Source organism: Lissotriton vulgaris, chromosome 2_1, assembly GCF_964263255.1.
Source record: "Lissotriton vulgaris chromosome 2_1, aLisVul1.2, whole genome shotgun sequence".
In the NCBI taxonomy this organism is placed as follows: Eukaryota; Metazoa; Chordata; class Amphibia; order Caudata; family Salamandridae; genus Lissotriton; species Lissotriton vulgaris.
This window is the reverse complement of record NC_141687.1, coordinates 2015469562-2015488355: the sequence shown is the minus strand read 5'-3', so window position 1 is coordinate 2015488355 and position 18794 is coordinate 2015469562. Positions and strand designations below refer to the sequence as shown.

General features: G+C 42.7%; 1 protein-coding gene across 2 annotated transcripts in view; it reads left to right on the top strand.

Annotated features, from left to right (window-relative positions):
• PDE8A (phosphodiesterase 8A) overlaps positions 1 to 18794 on the top strand; it is a 2218572-nt gene that overhangs the window by 1386928 nt on the left and 812850 nt on the right. For both annotated transcript variants that reach the window (XM_086958243.1, XM_086958242.1), the window contains exons 9-10: positions 145 to 233; positions 14602 to 14653. In XM_086958243.1, the coding sequence (XP_086814369.1) occupies positions 145 to 233; positions 14602 to 14653 (141 nt within the window). The remainder of the gene's footprint in view (positions 1 to 144; positions 234 to 14601; positions 14654 to 18794) is intronic.

Below are 18794 nucleotides of genomic sequence, written 5' to 3'. Positions count from 1 at the left end.
ATCGAAGTTATTAGGATGCTTTGGTGGCTTACTGCACCATATTTTTAGTTCAATATGGTATGTTTTTATTTTTGGATGACTACATGTGTGTTTTAGGTATTGTTACTTTAAAAATGTAACCATTCAAAATCATGCATTTCATAGGAATGGGAAGGCATTTGTTATGTCAAAGGGAAAAATGGAGAGAAGATCCAGCACAATGTTCGAATAATACCCGTATTTGGAGAGGGAGGGTAAGTAAAGAATTTGTAAAATTGTTACATAATGTATTATACGTATATTTATTATATATTTCCAGCTTCTTTTACTTTAATTTTGTTAAGAATATACAGATTTCCTGAATTGTGGTGCTGGCGGTATGAACGAAAAAACTGTACTTTCCCATGATTTCCCATTGTTGTGGCCAGATCGCATATTACTAAGCACACACCTTCATGTGTGAGCTGCGTTGCAGCCATTATAAATCAATGTATATCATTTTTAAATGTTTAACACATTTTAGGAAATAGGCTGGCAAAAGTGCTAATTTTCTAAAATGCATTAACAAATCTGCAAAAGTTCTATTTTTCCATGCCCAGAAAAACAAATACATTACATTGTGTATCAGTTTTAGATGAGCCAGTGTCCTAGTAGCACATTTAATGTTCAGATGTAGCAACATCTCCTCTATTAATTTGCTTCCTAAATAATGGCCAACAGCTGTTCTGTGAGTTGTCCCTTTTAGAGGCTTAGATGGCGACATTTAATTTCATTATGTATGCAAGTGTATAGCATCAAATGCCTTCTTCTGACTTATTTATGGTTCTAGGCCAACACTCAAAGATCCTCATTATAAGCAACTGTACCATTCCCGGAATACAATACAGAAATATAGCTTCTGATAGATATTTCTAACCACAGATTCCTCACCTTGTGAATATTCCTCTGGGCATCAGACTGGATCCAGAAACTTAAAAGCAGTGCTCCTGTGCTCTGACAGGTGTCATCATGCGACTCTGCACCAATGTCATTCCGCTCCAGAAGATACGAGTGCTTCTGCATATAAGCACCACCCAATTACGCCATTGTTGGTTCTTTTCTATCTCCAGTATTGGCTCTTTCATACATTCACATGCTTGAATCATTCCTCATTGTCAAAGTGGGAATCCCAATGTATAACTAAAAAGCAGTACAGTGTTATACATTGTCTAGAAGGGATGGAAAACATTTCAAGTCAAGTCAAAAAATAGTCTTTATTTGATGTTTCATCATAAAAGACAAGCTACTCAAATCAGCCATAAAAACAGTCCTAATCCCTACAAAGAAGAACATTAAAAAGGGATTCAATATCCTTGTTGTGCAAATTCGCAATTATGAATGACAAAGTGTACCATGATAAAACAATAAATTAATGTGCAGAAAAAACTTGATAAAATAGTATTAAATCACATACACAAGACTAGACTTATAATAAAAAACAGTATTAAAATTATCATTTATAATACAGTATAGCATTCTCCGGTAACCTCAGACCAGTACCCATTCAAGTAGGTTGGGAAGTAGTCAATTGGGAGTTAATCAACCTGGACCGCACGATCCAAGCCCAACTCATAAATTTAGCAACCCCAGTTACCACCCGTGACGAGGTGTCAGACTTCAAAATTCTACTGGCTGTTCTCGCCGATCGTGTACCCAGAGACCTGCAAACTGGGCGTAGCCACTTCTGTCTTGGGGCATGGTACACAGGGCAGACGAAAAAAAAGTGTTCGACTGTTTCTGCCAACTCTTTGCAATATGGGCAGTGACCATTGCCACTATTGGTCCAAGACTTCGTTAGGTCGTGAAGTGGAAGCGCACCGACCCTAAGCTGGTGGAAGAGCTTGCGATTCATTGGCAAACATTTCACTTAAGTGTCTTCTCCATATCATTCAAAAAGAACCAAACTCCAGCCAATCAAGTTGTAGCACCTTGTAGAAAACGCCCCTCAGAGGATTCCTTCCATCAGATTTTCTAGCACATGTTATGTGATGGAAGTCTCCCTGAGCTCTGCTCAGTTTATCTAGATTTAACTCCTTCAGAGAGTGTATTCGAGCCGCACTCACACAGAGTCACACACACACACAGGGCCACACGCACACACAGAGCCACACACAGAGCCACACACACACACAGGGCCCCACACACACAGAGAGCTCCACACACACACACAGAGCTCCACACACACACACAGAGCCCCCCAAACACAGAGAGCCCCCAAAACACAGAGAGCCCCCCACACACAGAGAGTCCCCCACACACAGAGAGCCACACACACACACACACAGAGCCACAAACGCACACACAGAGCCACAAACACACACACAGAGGTACACACACACAGAGGCACACACACAGAGCCACACACACACACACACACAGCCACACACACACACACATGCACAGAGCCACACACACACAGAGCCACACACACACAGAGCCACACACACACAGAGCCACACACACAGAGCCACACACACAGAGCCACACACACAGAGCCACACACACATAGCCACACACACACACAAAGCCACACACACACACACAGAGCCACACACAGCCACACACACACAGCCACACAGCCACACACACAGAGCCACACACACAGAGCCACACACACAGCCACACACACACACACACACACAGCCACAAACACAAACACAGCCACAAACACAAACACAGCCACACACACAGCCACAAACACAAACACAGCCAACACACACACACACAAAGCCAAACACACACACACACAAACACACACCCACACACCCATACACACCCACCCACACACACAGCCACACACACACACACAGAGCCACATACACACAGTCACCCAGGTGGTACATACTCTATGGTAAAAGGGACAGTCAGCTGCCAGTGCATGAGGTATTACAATTTGTCCTTACTTTTGGAGAGAGCCGCTGGATAGTTTCCTGGCTCTATACATTTACTTTTTATAGACCAAGAACACCTGAGCCTCCATTGCATATTGTTTCAAATAGGTCATGGAGGACAGGTGTAAAAATGATAAGCAAGAGAAGCAGAGATAGGAGTCATAGGGTCACCATGAGTTTCACCATGAGAGTACCGATTCAGTGCAACTGAAGGCTGATGCAGAGTGAAGTGTAGTGATATTTGTGCAGCAGGAGCGCCTACATGTAGATAATGCATACCTAAATCATACCTGATATGTAATGTGTCTCTGCCCTCAAGGATTCCATTGAAGAATTTAATTATTTTAAAAAACTGAGAAAAAAACGCTCACAATGAGGGAACAGGGGGCAGGAAAGCAAGCACAACGAGGAAACACGGGGCAGGAGAGCAAGCACAACTAGGGGGCAGAAGAGCAAGCACAACGAGGGGGCAGGAGTGGCAGGAGAGCAAGCACAACGAGGGGGCAGGAGAGGAAGCACAACAAGGGGGCAGGAGAGCAAACACAACGAGGGGGCAGGAGAGCAAGCACAATGAGGGGGCAGGAGAGCAAGCACAACGAGGGGGCAGGAGAGCAAGCACAACCAGGGGTCAGGAGGGCAAGCACAACCAGGGGTCAGGAGGGCAAGCACAACCAGGGGGCTGGAGAGCAAGCAAAACCAAGTGGCAGGAGAGCAAGCACAACCAAGTGGCAGGAGAGCAAGCACAACAAGGGGGCAGGAGAGCAAGCACAACGAGGGGGCAGGAGAGCAAGCACAACGAGGGGGCAGGAGAGAAAGCACAACCAGGGGCAGGAGAGCAAGCACAACGAGGGGTCAGGAGGGCAAGCACAACCAGGGGTCAGAAGAGCAAGCACAACGAGGGGGCAGGAGAGCAAGTACAACCAGGGGTCAGGAGGGCAAGCACAACCAGGGGTCAGGAGAGCAAGCACAACCAGGGTTCAGGAGAGCAAGCACAACCAGGGGGGGGCGGAAAGCAAGCTTAACCGGGGAGGGGCGGAAAGCAAGCACAACGAGGGGGGCAGGAAAGCAAGCACAACTGGGGGCAGGACAGCAAGCACAACGAGGGGGGGGGGCCGAAAGCAAGCACAAGGAGCAAGCGGACGTCCCTCCAGCCCTGGTGATGGAAGGGTTTCTGCTGTTTACAAATGGCAAATGTTGGAACCTGGCATTCTGGGCTTTAAAAGAACTACAGCCAATTTACATTCCATGGTTTTATTGGGGGACCGATCAATAAATTTCCAACTGGGCTATATTATGTTTAATAAAACATCGAAACTGGCTGGGTTTTAGTTCTGGACTAAGGCTTGCATGTTGTACTTGAAAGGCAGCGGGCATCTTCTCCAAAACAGCAAATAAACAGGGGCTGGAGACGCACGGTCCTTGCCGTAATGAAGATGTGAGGCGAACACTTCCTCAGGCCTGGCCACGGTGTGCTGTACAACAACTCTGCACAAAAGAAACCCACACTACACAGGCCCATCACCCGGCTGCCGATGCAACCCCCGCATGGCAATCTGAGCAAACAAACTTTCCAAAGTCACCGAAAACAAAGAAAGCAAACTTCATTCTCTAAATCAAGTTCGAGCACTTCGTACAAAAGGTGTTTAACCCTGGAGATACAATCAATTCAACATCTGCTCGATAACAATTTGAAGTTTAAGTGCAACATAACCAGCAACAAAAAACAGCTACGTGACTGGCCTCCCCCTACATTTTGCGTGAAGGAAACCAATACAAGTGTGCTTAAAGCAAACCAGTACAAGTGTTTGATACTAAACCCAGCTTTAAGTGCTTCAGGACGGGCAGGCAGAGTAGCTTCGGTGGAAGCACCAACCCCATCGCCCAACACAGCAGGGGCTCCAGGTCTCTCTCGGGAAGTCACACCGGATGCCTCCGCTGCACGTAGCAACAATTCTGGCAGCACCGCTCACCGGGGAGTATGTACAGCAGTCGAGTCCGCCTGGGTCCGATCTCGCCGGCTTTGGTTCATGAGGGGAAACTTCATCTGCGGATGAGAAGGGAGAGGTGAGCAGTAGAGTTTGGGCCCTCTACGTCAAGCCGGGAGTCTGCCTTTCGAGGTGTTAGGCTGAGATGGAAGAACCACGCCAGGGGCCGGCAGTGTTGAGTTCCCAGCATGCGCTAGTGAGTGACATATCATAGTAAGAGCAGGGATTGTTCCTGGCCGTTATTTTGCTGTAGTTTTATCAGGGCCAGTTAAGAAGTAGCAGAATACAGTACTCACCCTATTGAAATGTAAACCGAGCAGAGTGCTCCACACGACCACGTTTCTCTTGTAGTGTAGTTCCTAGTTTCCCACTAGACCCTGCGCATTGGAATAACATAAACAGTAGTATCGACGTGGAACTGCGGATATTCCAGGCCTCCACTGACTATGCTAAACTTAATTGGGTTGTGTTACCAACTAGCTCAGAGGTCACTGGAAACTTTCTTCTCTGCATAGGAAGTGATCAGCTTCCTTGGCACAGATAAGAAGGGATTCAGCTTTCCAACAACCGTGCAACATGACAACTTTGCTCCTCAGATCAAGAGTCAATCTCTAGGGTCGTGTGAAACAATAGACATGTATTTCACTCAGTCAGTCTAGTGCAGTTTACTTTCACGAGATGTAGAGAATAGAGAGACGGGCTTTTGTCAATAAAGGGTTAACATTTATTGAACAGTCTTTCTTCTCGTACAAGAGAAATGTATTGCCACAATTGCAAGACTTGTTATTATAAAAAGTACGTACAGTAAGATAAGTATTGCGAAATAGAACTGTAAAAGCATTGATATGGTTTCTTAGCCATACAATGGTTTAAAAGTAATAAAACATATATACAGTCATATATACATTAGGCTAACATACTCAACTGGTGCTTCTAACTAAGCCTACCCCAGTGTGCCTGACCTAAGCCTAACACGTGGAAGGGGAGTAAGTAAGTAGCTTTAAGTTAAGTTGGTTTTGCCAAGGTTTGTTTCAAGAATTCTCGTCTAAGGGTTTAGTCAACACCATACCTCTGAATAGAATGATGGAGGATTGGTATCTCCTTCAGGGGTCACTCTCGATATCCCAGTCACCCGCGAGGGTAGACCGGAAACGCCGGAGCTGGATTTCTCTGCAGGAGAAAGGCAGCGGGTCTCTTCAGCGCGTCGAGGAAGGAGGGGGGACAGCGTCCGCGGGCAGCTGGAATCTGCTGGATGTCTTCGCAGAGGGACGGCTGTTCAGCTCCTAAGCGTACTGCACCATAGTTTGCGCTTTAGCAGCGATAATGGTATCAGTAGCTTCACCACCACAGGGGACAGCAGGCTGCAGCGACAGAGTGCTAGATTTACCAACACGGGGTCTTGCAGGCAGCTGGCATCAGCAACAGTAGCTCGCATTGCTTAAGGCAACATTGGTAATATTTATACCTGACAGGTGCCGGGTTTGACGCAAGTTTGTTGGACATAAGACGTCAATTAAAGATGTCACTAGGAAGTGATAGTTATCAGTTGCTCATTAGAGTTCCATTACTAATCAAAACACAGCAAGCAGGGATTTCCAGGTTTGCTGAGTTTTTATCTTGTTGAAGAACTCGGAGTGTTAATCTAGGAATATCAGATAGTGACTTCTGCTCTGTCATTGCACTAATTGGTCGCAAAGGAAGTGGCAGAGAGCTATGCTGGAATGTGGCTCTGTTCGTGTGAGGCCAGAGATGACTTTTCAGAAAATCGAACTTGAACGGTTATGCCAATATAGGGAATAAATGGATTTATAGCCGAATAGGGGCATAAGGTCACAGTATCGATCAGGAACCTAGATAAACACGCAACACTCTGAGGCGAGGCAGCGTCATTTTCTGATTCGGGGGTGTTGTTTCTTTCTCTCCTCTTCCCATTGGCTGGAAGGAAAAATTCCAGCCAATGGGAAGAGGAGAGAAAGAAAACAAGAAAGAAGCGAAAAAAGGCGCCCCCGAATCGGAAAAAGACGGGGCTTTAACAGAGTGATGCCCCTCTCCCTCAATGGCTGGCCTCCGTTTAGGAAGCCAGTCAATGGAGAAGAGGGGCGGGTTCAAGCCCCACTCTGGAAAACATTAAATCTCGGAGCGAGACTGCGCAAGCGCAGCCTACGGTCTGAGACCTAAAAATGAGACACCTCGCCCCATTAAGGAAAAAGCTGCACCAAAGGGAAAGTAAAATCAGAAAGCAAACAAAAATCAGAACTTGATCCTCTCTAGCACGAGTCTAGTAGGGGCATATATAACTTGAGAAACAGCTGTAAAATTAAAAAGCAAGACCCTGGGGGTGGTAGAAATACAGAAAGGAGTGGCAAAACTAAGTATCACCGAAAAGATAAGTATAGCAACCTAAAAAGTGAGCCAACTCATGAAGTTGAAATCAGTATAAAGAAGGAAGAGAAAGGTTCAGACTCAGAAGAAGAATAACGTAGTTGGTTTAGTGCCTTGGATGCTACAGATACTTTTGGGGAACAGGACTTTGGCAGTAGTGCGTCTAGACAGCCCAGCAGAACTGATAGTAGCTCTCAAGGAGCCTCTGGTGGTGAATCCAACTAAAGACTACAGGTCCAGTCACCAGATGGACGTGTAAACCCTGCAAGTAAGGTTTATGATGTACAAATGCAAACTGAGGGTAGTATAGCGTGTAACTTCAAAGCTATATTCTGGTCTCACTTGTCAGATACTTATGACATCCTCCTCACAGAGGAGGACTGGCTCTTTTTTAAAAGGGATGCACCGGGAGGTGAGGAGGTAATATTTCAAGCATTTTCTTGCTTAGTACGTTAATAACTCAGGGAAAAATGTGTGTGAATGGGTCTTAAAGCAGGCTCTTGAAGTATATAAAAATTAAGCAGGATGGGACAATGAATCTGTTCCACATTTGATTCCCTTAAGAAGTGACCTAGGTTCAGGCTCAATATTTCTTAAACCTAAAAATAAGTGCAATTTAAAAGCTATTTTCGATCAGTTACAGGATTAAGGCATACTATTGCTTAGTCATTCCTCCAGGAACTCTCCTCTTTGTTTGTTGCTAAAACCTGACAATTCCTGAAGAATTGTTTTAGATTATAGACGTTTAAATGTTCATACATGCACACATGCAGTACAAAGTGCCTACGCATTGGATCAATAACAAATCTAGCTGAAAAATATATGAAACAATGTGAGTCAAAATATAGCACCAAAATTCCAGTTTCAAAATGTTTTTTAATTTAGTGCTTTTCAGTATGTTTGTACCAGAATGCCCCACGAGTATAAGAACATCCCTAGGCTCTTTGCCTCAGGGACTTACACGAAGACTCTGAGGCGCAATCATGTATTGACAGCATCTGAATTACAATAACTCGACTGAATAATTGGCTAGGGTGTACAGCATAGTGACACTTTTAGCCTGACGTGTATAAAATTAAGTTTAAGAAATCGATTATTTCATATCTTGATGACATTCTTCTCGGATATGAATTGTCTAGGGAGGGGAAAGGATTGGCACATGATATCCTGCAAAAGTTTCCAACCTCTAAATACGTTAAGGAAGTTACAAGCCGTGATGGATTTCTTAACTTTGGAAGAGCTTGCACCTTACTGAGTGAGTTAAGCCCTTGTTTGAATTAATTACTCCAATGTTTTCAGAGAAAAAGTGGACAAAAATACAGAGCTATGTTATGTAGGCTGCAAACAGACACAGTTGAGACTCTGGGGCCAATTACGAAGACGTCCAACCGCAACCAACAGCTCGTCAACAATAAGGATCAAGTCCAATGAATGAAACTCTAGAGGAGCACTCAAAGAATTATTAAATGTTCTAAAATGTTCAAGATAACAAAGAATTGCATCTTGCTCTATCAGAAAGGAACACATCAGCAGCAACTCCATCAAACATGGAAAATGTTGAGATTTGGATTACAGTTACCCAACCACCACTCCTGGAAAACATAAAAAAACAACACAAATCTTCCCAAACCTAGCATACATCATGGACAGGAAGGCAAGGAGGATTCTTGAATTCAGCATAGCACACTGGATGGAAAAGTTAAAAGAACCCTCCCCTGGGAACATATATAAATGTCATCTACTGTTATTGGGCCTAGTGCTAGCAAAACAATATATTGCGCGTAACTGGAAACCTGAAGCCCGCCTTCCTTATCGGCATGGAAAAATTGCTAGGATTTTAACATGGGGTTGGAGATACCCATTTTTAAAGCACGGGCTGCCCACAAAAACACCCTAAGATTTGGAGGCGGTGGGCGGAGTCTAAAGGCATATATTTTTAGCCCATTCCATTCAGGGACGATGCAGCGTAGCAAAGATAGCATGGGACTAAGATACATGAGACAAGTGGCTCCGTGAATTAGAACGCAAGTGGTGCTGGAGACGCAGAATTATGACAGTACAATGGGTGGGGGAGTTAACTGGGTACATTTAATTGTCCTCTATTTTAACACTGGGTTACATTGAATTTGTTAACCCAGCAGTTAAATGAATGAAAAATGGTCTCGCAATCTACATAACTGTGACAGTTCAAGCTTAAAGCATTAAATGATCACATGAAAAGTCTGGTATTATAACGTAACAACTTGCAACCAGGAAATGTATTTATTTCTGGTACTAATCAAAGTTTACATGCGCCCTGACCAAAAAACTAAGTTTGAACTCACAGAAAAACTAATCTCTGTTATCCTTGACCTAAAGAAATGTCCAGACCCAACAGAAATTTTGATTTATGGGATTTTATTATGAATTAGATTTTTACAGCTGAACCCGATGAGCAGTGACTGATTAAGGATCTAAATGGATCTTGTCTCCTGAAGGGCAGTGACACCAAAGCAACAGCATAAGCCGTTGTTGTGGAGGAGAAAAAGTCGACGTTTCGATCCCAAAGGTGATAGGCGACCGTTTCAGCCTTAAGGCGGGGTCTTCATCAGGACGTGGGGGGAGTGAATGTGCGAAGGGGCGAGGGAGTCTCAAAGAAAGGGAAGGATCATGAATGAACTACTCAAAACAATGCCTGAATCATACTCCTGTATACGAACAAACAAAAGCTTTTACCATAGGATAGACATCAGAGTATTTGGGCCAGGAGGCTGAAACCGTGAAATGGACTGCACTTGAAAGAGTCACTCTCGGCCAAAGGGGCGGGACATAACCTCGATTCTAAATGTTCGTGAATCTAAGTGGATGGCCTTTTTTTACTCCATTGACAACGGTCTCAATGAAATAGAAAGCAACAATGCCCAGCTAGCCGCTTTGATGAGATGAAGTTGGATCCGGTCCTGTTATTCAGTCTTAGTCTCTAAAGCCGGGTAGCTAACAGCCACTCATATTTCTAAACACACAGTTACATACCACCATATACAGCGCGTTATTAATGTCTATTGGGGATATATTACCAAGCTCGCTATTTACATTGAGGCCAGCAATCATACCCAGTTCTCTATTTACACATAGGGGGTAGTAATCTAACGTATGACTACCCTGAGCCATGATGCATGAGGAGTTGTCATCATTTTGGTTAGACATGATCATACATACAAGAGAACATGTTGGTGCCTTTACCCCCGTGCCAGGGAGGTACGCGTTGTTTGTGCATCCCTATATTTACAATGTAACAACATGATGATTTCTGAACGCTAATGTTGGCGCTTTTTACCCCTATGTCTGGGAGGTATGCGCATATTAGACTACACATGTACTGTCAGTAAATGCAAGCAGGATGAGTATGATTGTTCCTCATATTATGCCCATCACCTCCCCCTTGGAATTCAACCTATCACGCATCCGCACGTCCTTAGGGAGCTCTTTCCACCTTGAGGGCTACCAACAATAGATATAGTCTTTCCTCACTGTTTCTCATGCATCCAGCGTGTTGTACGTGCATGCTTTACGGCAGCGACTGTTTAATATCGGCCTGAACCGCTCTGCTGGCGAAAGCGCTTTCTGAGGGTGAACACGGTCACGGAGGTGCCTCGCTGTGGCCGTCCAACAAGGTACGAAGGGTTTTAGACCAACAGCACCAGTCTGGGGCTGGTATCCGTGTTTGTGGTTTGTGATTTTAGATTTATTTAGCCGAGTGGTGGCTGTACAAGTTTTTCATTCATTTTTATTGCAGAGGATACCGACTTCGTCAGAGGCCCCTGTTCAACTTTTCTCCAGATTGTATCTACTGCTTCGTGAGTAATTCTGCAATGGTACCCATATATAGCAGATATTCATCTGTATTACTATATTCCACTGTCCTTATTTTGACTCAGTTGCTGGTTTATTTTATTTTTCAGCTTCCAATAGCATATCCTGAGTGTTCTTGATGCCATCACCCGAGTAATTTATGTTCTTGGTGATCGCAAACAAAATAGTGAGTTACACGAATGAATGACGCCGTCATGTTTGGCTTTTGTGCTTAAAAGGGTACTTAGAGGTTACATGAGTTTCCTTATCATTTTATATCGCCCGCGCTGCCCTGGATTTGGAGCCTCCTGGCCCAAATGCTCTGATGTCCATCCATGGTAAAAGCTTTTGTTTGTTTGTATACAGTAGTATGATTCAGGCATTGTTTTGAGTAGATCATTCATGATCCTTCCCTTTCTTTTAGACTCCCTCGCCCCTTCGCACATTTACTCCCCCCCACGTCCTGATGAAGACCCCGCCTTAAGGCTGAAACAGTCGCCTATCACCTTTGGGGTCAAAACGTTGACTTTTTCTCCTCCACAACAACGGCTTATGCTAAAAATGAATCCGATATATTCTGCAGCATTACAAGCACGTTGAAATATAAAAATGTTTTTCTCATTTATTTGTCCTCGTTCAAAGCTGGCTCACGCTTGAAGCCAGTGAGAATTATGTACTGCTTTGCAAACTGGGAAGTTCTGTCACACAATTAAGACTGTATGTAAGAAAATGTATCATTTTGTTGCACTACCTTCCTTTCCTTTCACATCTTGGGGCACACACTTTTTTATGAGGTTCTTGAAACACATCTGTTTTGTGTAATTTGTGCTATTTATGCTGCTTTTTCACACTGTGAGTAAAAACAGACGTGACAAGTTTTCAGACAAGTTTTGCTTTCCATAATTTTGTTGTTTGTTTTTTCCATATGGTTCTATGTACTGGGACCCCCTTCTATATGTATCCTTGGATATAGTAAACCTAAATCTAAAGTAAGTGGTGCATGCACCAACTTACACAGGCTGCATTGGCAGGCCTGTAGTTCAATTTCTAATGGTCTCTCATGGGTGGTGTAATGCATGATTCAGCCCATGGGAGATCTCTAGGATACCTATGCCCTGGGACATGGGTACCATATACTAGGGACTGATAACGGTACCCCAGTATCCAATCTGGGCTTGTACCTAGGTACAACAGTTTAGGGAGAAAGAAGATAGACTGGGGCCCTGATTAGCAGGATCCCAGACAGACTCGTGAATAAACAGCTTGGCACCCAGCAAAAAGTGGGGGTAACCATGCAGAAGGATCCTACCTTCCTACATATGGGAGGATTACACGATTTGCTAATGGAATGTTGAGCCGATGCAGAGACTCAAACCTAGTTCCCCAGCTCTAAAGTCAGCAGCTCTGGCTGCAACACCACATCTTCACCCCTCTCTCCAAGTCTTGCTTTCTTCAGCTGTCGGAATGGAGGAGGCTCTAGGCAAACCAAGGAGAGGCATAGCAAGAATGTCATATGTGTTAAATACACTTTGTTCAATTGCATCATAGGACGCCCAGTCATTTCTGTCGATTTGTGAATTAGCTAACCAATTTCCTAACAAATAAAAATTATTTTATTTGAAATTACTCTACGGCTTTTATAACATCTATCCCCACGGCAAACCTTCTGCAATGGCTTCTACAATGACTACAGCCGGTGACTTTTAGAACTTGGAATTTTGGAGTTATGTCAATTTGGGTAAAATGAGTTTACGGATTTCTCCCCTTTTGAAATGCACTTTGTGCAACCAGCATCCATAAGCAAGAGCTTTTTTTTCTTGCTTTCCCCGTCGTCTCTGCTTACTCATTGTTGGTGCTTGCACTCTGTAGTGACCTCAATAAGACGTGGAAACAGGAAACAGAGAGTAGTTGTAGGCACGAACAAGTATTTAATCAAGAGAGAGAAGAAATGCATGCAGCTCCAGTAAAGGTACATCAAGAATGACACAAGATCCACCAGTTACTGTTGCCCAGCACCCAAACATTCCAATTACATATATAACATTCCAATTAAAGGAACATGCCGTTACTACACACTCCTCTCACCCTGACCCATCTATGGCCTCCGCTCCCCCTCCTTCCAAGACGGAATTCAACCCGTTTGTCAGATTTGTTGCGAGTGCCTCGGAAGGCTGCTTTACGCCTTTATTGTTATGCAGCGCTCCTTTGAACTACTTCACGCCTCTTTCAAACTGTTTACCCCGTCCACCGAGCTGTTACACGGCACAAAAAAAACAAGAGATGCCGCTGCAAAACTCCACAAACAGACTGTAATTACAAAAAAAACGTAATTTACAGTCTCCAGCAAGTACTTGGATTTCTCCACGTTTTCCGTGGTTTGTCATGTGGGAGGGAAAATTGTTGTGCATTTTGTAATGAGTTAAATTCTCATGCTTGCAGTTTGGTAAAATGTTCTTTGCGCTTTAGATGAGCACCACTTACATTACACATTCATTTTGTAGTCGCAGGGAGATTAACTCATATACCTAGAATCACCGACTGTTGAGCCAACACCGAGACTTGAACTATGGACCCTAAGTCTGAAGTTGGCAGCTCTGACTGCTACATCACTACCTCTTCTCATCCCTCTAGTGCGTTTTCTGCGATAGAGCCAAGAGTACAGAATTCCCTCCTGAAGCTCACCTAGCACTTAGCCGCTTGTTGCTTCCCCTCTCGTTTTATTTATATCTGTATACACAGATACAGCTCCCATCTTTTTGAAACTATTAGCCCATATCCAATGAACTAAACTCTTGGTCTTTTAAATTGTTTCCCCTCAAACTACAGGGATGAACGTTAGATCCTCGGTGCAGAGGCACACAAGGGAGCCCCTTGGCACGACTCCGCTTTTATCGCTGCAAGATGTATTTCTAGTTAAAGCAAGGTGCAGCCGGCGAGATGCGGCGCAGTCTCACCTAATCTCGGTCCCACGCCTCATCTGCATTCACACTGTACTTAATGGATACATGTTTTTTTTTTATTTTGTCCTCACCCCATTTAGCTAATCTCCCACTTTATAATACCACCAGTAAAAGCACAAAATATTTCCTTTTTCAATATACTAGTCATAATACTTTAACAGAGTTTCAGTAACTTATATTACACAACTACTCACAAAGCTGCAACTTACAACAAAAAGCAGCTTGTTATTATTCACATAGGCGAAACCTATTGCATTTGCTACTGTTTGTTATTTTAAAGGGCGGAGGGCTCCAGTGCAAGCTGCGTGTCCAATCTGACAAGATATTGCAGTCATCTGCGGTTGTGCAGATGACGTGAACATCTCAACCTCATTTAGGCAATTAAAGGCATTCTGCATCTGTGTGTAGGGCAATGGAGAATGGGGGTTACAAATTAGTATAAAAATCCAATGTTGTGAAAGTATTTCTTATTTTGTGTAGTCGATGTGGCAAATTGCTTTAGATTTGAAAGTAACATGGTATTTTATTTTGCAGGAAGATAAAGCACTATGTGTCAATTAGCAGAGCAAGTAATGACTCTAATAAGGTAAGAACAAATTATTTATTAAACTCTCTTTAAATACTCTGTGTCACAATAGTCCTAGCTCTTGAGATTGATAGTTTGAAAACAAAAATTTGGTGGCGCATAGCTAATTTTCCCTTGTTTAGCAAGTGTTCTTTCATGAAGCATGTCTTAGGCTTATTTGAAGATTTTCTGCCAAATACTGTCATGAACTAAGAAGTTGAAATGGTTAACCTTGCAAACTGGCTGGTGTTACTTTAAAGATTCAATTTGTCGTGCAATACGATTAAAAGAAAAATTTAGAGTCTCTTTAATGTCCGTTTTCAAAAACTTTCACTTTTTTGAAGGTGGTCTTTCCTCAAAATTATAAATGGGATAATTGCCTATATATTCGTATGTATGACGTCCATGTTTTTGTCCGTGCCTTAGCCATAACTCTGTTTCCCACGTTTGGCTTGCTTTGTTAGCTTAGTGACAGTAAAGTGAACCACACCATTCAAAAAGTTTCCAGCTAAGCTTTCCAGCATATGTCTTTGCCTGACACATAGGTTAACCAGACAATTTTCAACATTATTTAAAGTGTGTTTTTGGAGCCTTTCTAGAGATTCCCTAAGGGACATGATCTTATAATAAAGTGGGTTATAGATTGATAGGAATGAAAACCCTATTCAGTCAACTACCACAATCCTTGTTGGGGTGAACCACAAAAGTCACTAAATTAACCTGTGCTTAACTCTCTGCTAGCTTGGTACAAAAGCATTCAGTTTTAACTTAGATGTACCTTGTAAAGTGTTTATGCAGTACACAGTCAGTATGAAAACGAAAACACAGCACAAGAAAACCCCCAAACAGATTTAGAAAACTAGAGTACATAAAAAAAGAGATCAAAATGACAAATATCAAATCAGTAGAATTGGAGATATGCAATTTAAAAATGTTTGGAAGAGATAGCCCCTAAAAGATCAAAGTGATACTCTCACTTATCTAGTTGTACTAGACCAGGGGAAAGTCACAAGTTCAGACCAACTGCAATGGAGCACAGGCCGTATTTAGAAACCAGGTAAGCCAGTGCCCAAAAAGTTACCTTCTCATAGTCCGGTGCAAAGAGAACAGAACTTCAGAATTTAGCTCAGAACAAGAGGTTCTCTTCCAGGGGATACTCATCAATAGTCATAGGCACTGAAAAGTCCCGCCCATGTGTGGGGACACCAAAGCATATACAAAAAATACCTCTATATATAAATATATATGTATATATATTCACTAAAAAAATCATAGGTTTCACACATGTTATAGTTAGCTGGACATTTCACTCATACAAAACCATTGAAATTTCCCCGTTATAGTTAGTTCAGCTAACTATAACTCACGCGCCCGCAATGCACTGCTGATGACGTCACATATTACATCACTCATGAAATGGTCAGTGACATCAGTGATGACATCTCAAATGACATCACTGATTACATCATCCAGTGAATGTGTGTCTTTCTGAAAAATAAATATTTTTATATATGTATATCTAAAGGTCGATGGAAGAATAAATGGGTAAATAAGTGTCTAAATGGATGTTTTTTTGTAAATTTGATTGTATAACCGACTTATTAAGTGTATCTTAGTGAATACATGTATTAGCGAGTAATGTTTAAATATGTAAATTTCTATATTAGTGTCTCACTTTGTGTATAAGTGGCTGCATGGGTTGGTGAATAGCTACACAGGTGTATATATGGGTTATTAGTTGGTTTTTGAGTATCAGAATGAGTGTCTGTATGGTTTGGTGGGGGGATTACTTAGCGCACAGATGCATGAATGACTGACTCACTGTTTGTATGTGTTTTGAAAACAGCATGTGTTCAGGACTGTATGGGTGGATGAGTGTGTGTATGGGTGTGTTAGTGAGTGAATGACTGCCTCAATGGTGTCTTTATGAGTAAGTACATATGTTTTAAACTAGTATATGTGAGTATTGATGTATATAAGTAAGGATATATGACAGTGACAGATTGGAAGAGTTCCTGTATAAATAAGTATGTGTTTCTATACCTAATTGTTTAAGAGAGTAAGTATGTGTACGTTTCTGTAAAAGTAAGTGTAGTGGTGTGTGTGTATAGCTGTATATTGAAATAAATGGATGTTTGATAGTTTATTTGCATGTGTGAGTATGTTGTCAGTAACTATGGATGAGTGTCGTGTATAACAGGATGTATAGGTGTATGAGTACATATGATGAGTGAGTACATGTATGAGTGGCTATATAGAACTGTTGGTGAATGAGTGGATGTGTACGTAGATTTTGGAATTACTGAATAGGTTGTTTTAACTGGTATTGGTATCTCCATTTTTTTGTAAATTTTAGTTTCTATTTTCTATATATGTGTGTATCAATGGTTATATAGGGGTGAGAGGAGGTCTGCCACTCTTTCACAAGGATGATGTCATCAGTGATATCATTTGAGATGTCATGAGTGATGTCATGACCATGTCATGAGTGATGTAATATGTGACGTCATCAGCAGTGCATTGCGGGCGCGTGAGTTATCGTTAGCTGAACTAACTATAACGGGGGAATTTCAATGGTTTTGTGTAAGTGAAATGTCCACCTAACTATAACATGGGTGAAGCCTATGGTTTTTTAGTTAATTTCTAAGGTTTTTTAAATGCTAATTCCTAACTATAACGTTTGCGAAACCTATGGTTTTTTCAGTGCATTTCTAAGGTTTTTTAAATGATAATTTGTAAATGTATTAATTGTGACATTTTTTAATGCTGATTTACTACATTATTTTAAATGATTTATTTTTAGATATTTTATTTTTCAAATTACATTACATATTTTTTATATAATTTGAAAAATATATATTTTTTTAAAATAACATTGTAATTTGTTTCTTATTTATTTAATATTTTTTTAATTTATATATATTTTATAAATCAGGCAATGATATCCTATGGAAGGAAATTCAAGTTACTGGTAAGAACAGTTAAATTCACTTTTCAGGAATAGTAGTGAGCTATTCAAGACGTTTCTTGTGATAACAGGTGAGTAAATTGGAATTCGTAGTTCGGCAGAATTTAGAGGATTTTTTTAAGTTCCAAAACTCCACACTTAAGAAAATTTCCAAGTGAAACCAGTCAATGTTAGCCTATGGAAGGAAATTCAAGTTACTGTAAGTATGGTTAGAATTACTTTTCAGGATCAGTAGTGCGCTCAAAGATGCAGCACTGACGTTTCTTGTGATAACAGGTGAGTAAATTGGAATTCGTAGTTCGGCTGAATTTACAGGAATATTTTGCTCAATAGTGAAGGAAGGGGGCGGGACCTGAGGTAACATGTGTACAAACACGCCCTGTGGCGCGTTTTAGATTGGGGAATTAATTCCTCTTTAATCCTGAGGTCCCTTGTGAGCCAACTCGCACCACTAGGTACCTCCAGTATGCGCCAGGCAGCTGTGTTGCAGAGAGGTGTTCAAAGGGCACGCCCCCTTTTTACAACACTCTGCAACATAGCTCCGTGGCGCTTACTGGAGATACCTGTTGGACTAGTTGCCCTCTAGGAGACCTCTGGATTGAATATGAATTAATTCCCCAACTTAAAATGCGCCTCAAGGCATGTTTGCATTCACATCACCTCAAGCCCCGCCCCCTACCTTCACCACTGTGCAAACGTGCCCAGTAGAGTGTTCTAAGTTGGGGGATTAAGTCCCCTTGCATACTGGGGGTCCCTGGGGGCCAACTAGCCCACCAGGAACCTCCAGTATGCACCAGGAGGCTGCGTTGCCTAGAGGTGTAATGAGGCCACGCCCGTTTTTACACCTCTCTGCAATGCAGCCCCTGGGCGCATTTGCAGAGGGGGAACTAATTCCCCTTGCATACTGGGGGTCCTTGGGGGCCAACTATCCCACCAGGAATCTCCAGTATGCCCCAGGGGGCTGCATTGCAGAGAGGTGTAATGAGGCCACACCCCTTTTTACACCTCTCTGGAACGCAGCCCCCTGGCGCGTTTGCAGAGGGGGACCTAATTCCCCTTGCATACTGGGGGTCCATGGGGGCCAACTAGCCCACTTGGAACCTCCAGTATGCGCCAGGGGGCTGCGTTGCGGAAAGGTGTAATGAGGCCCTGCCCCTTTTTACACCTCTCTGTAATGCAGCCCGCTGGCGCTTT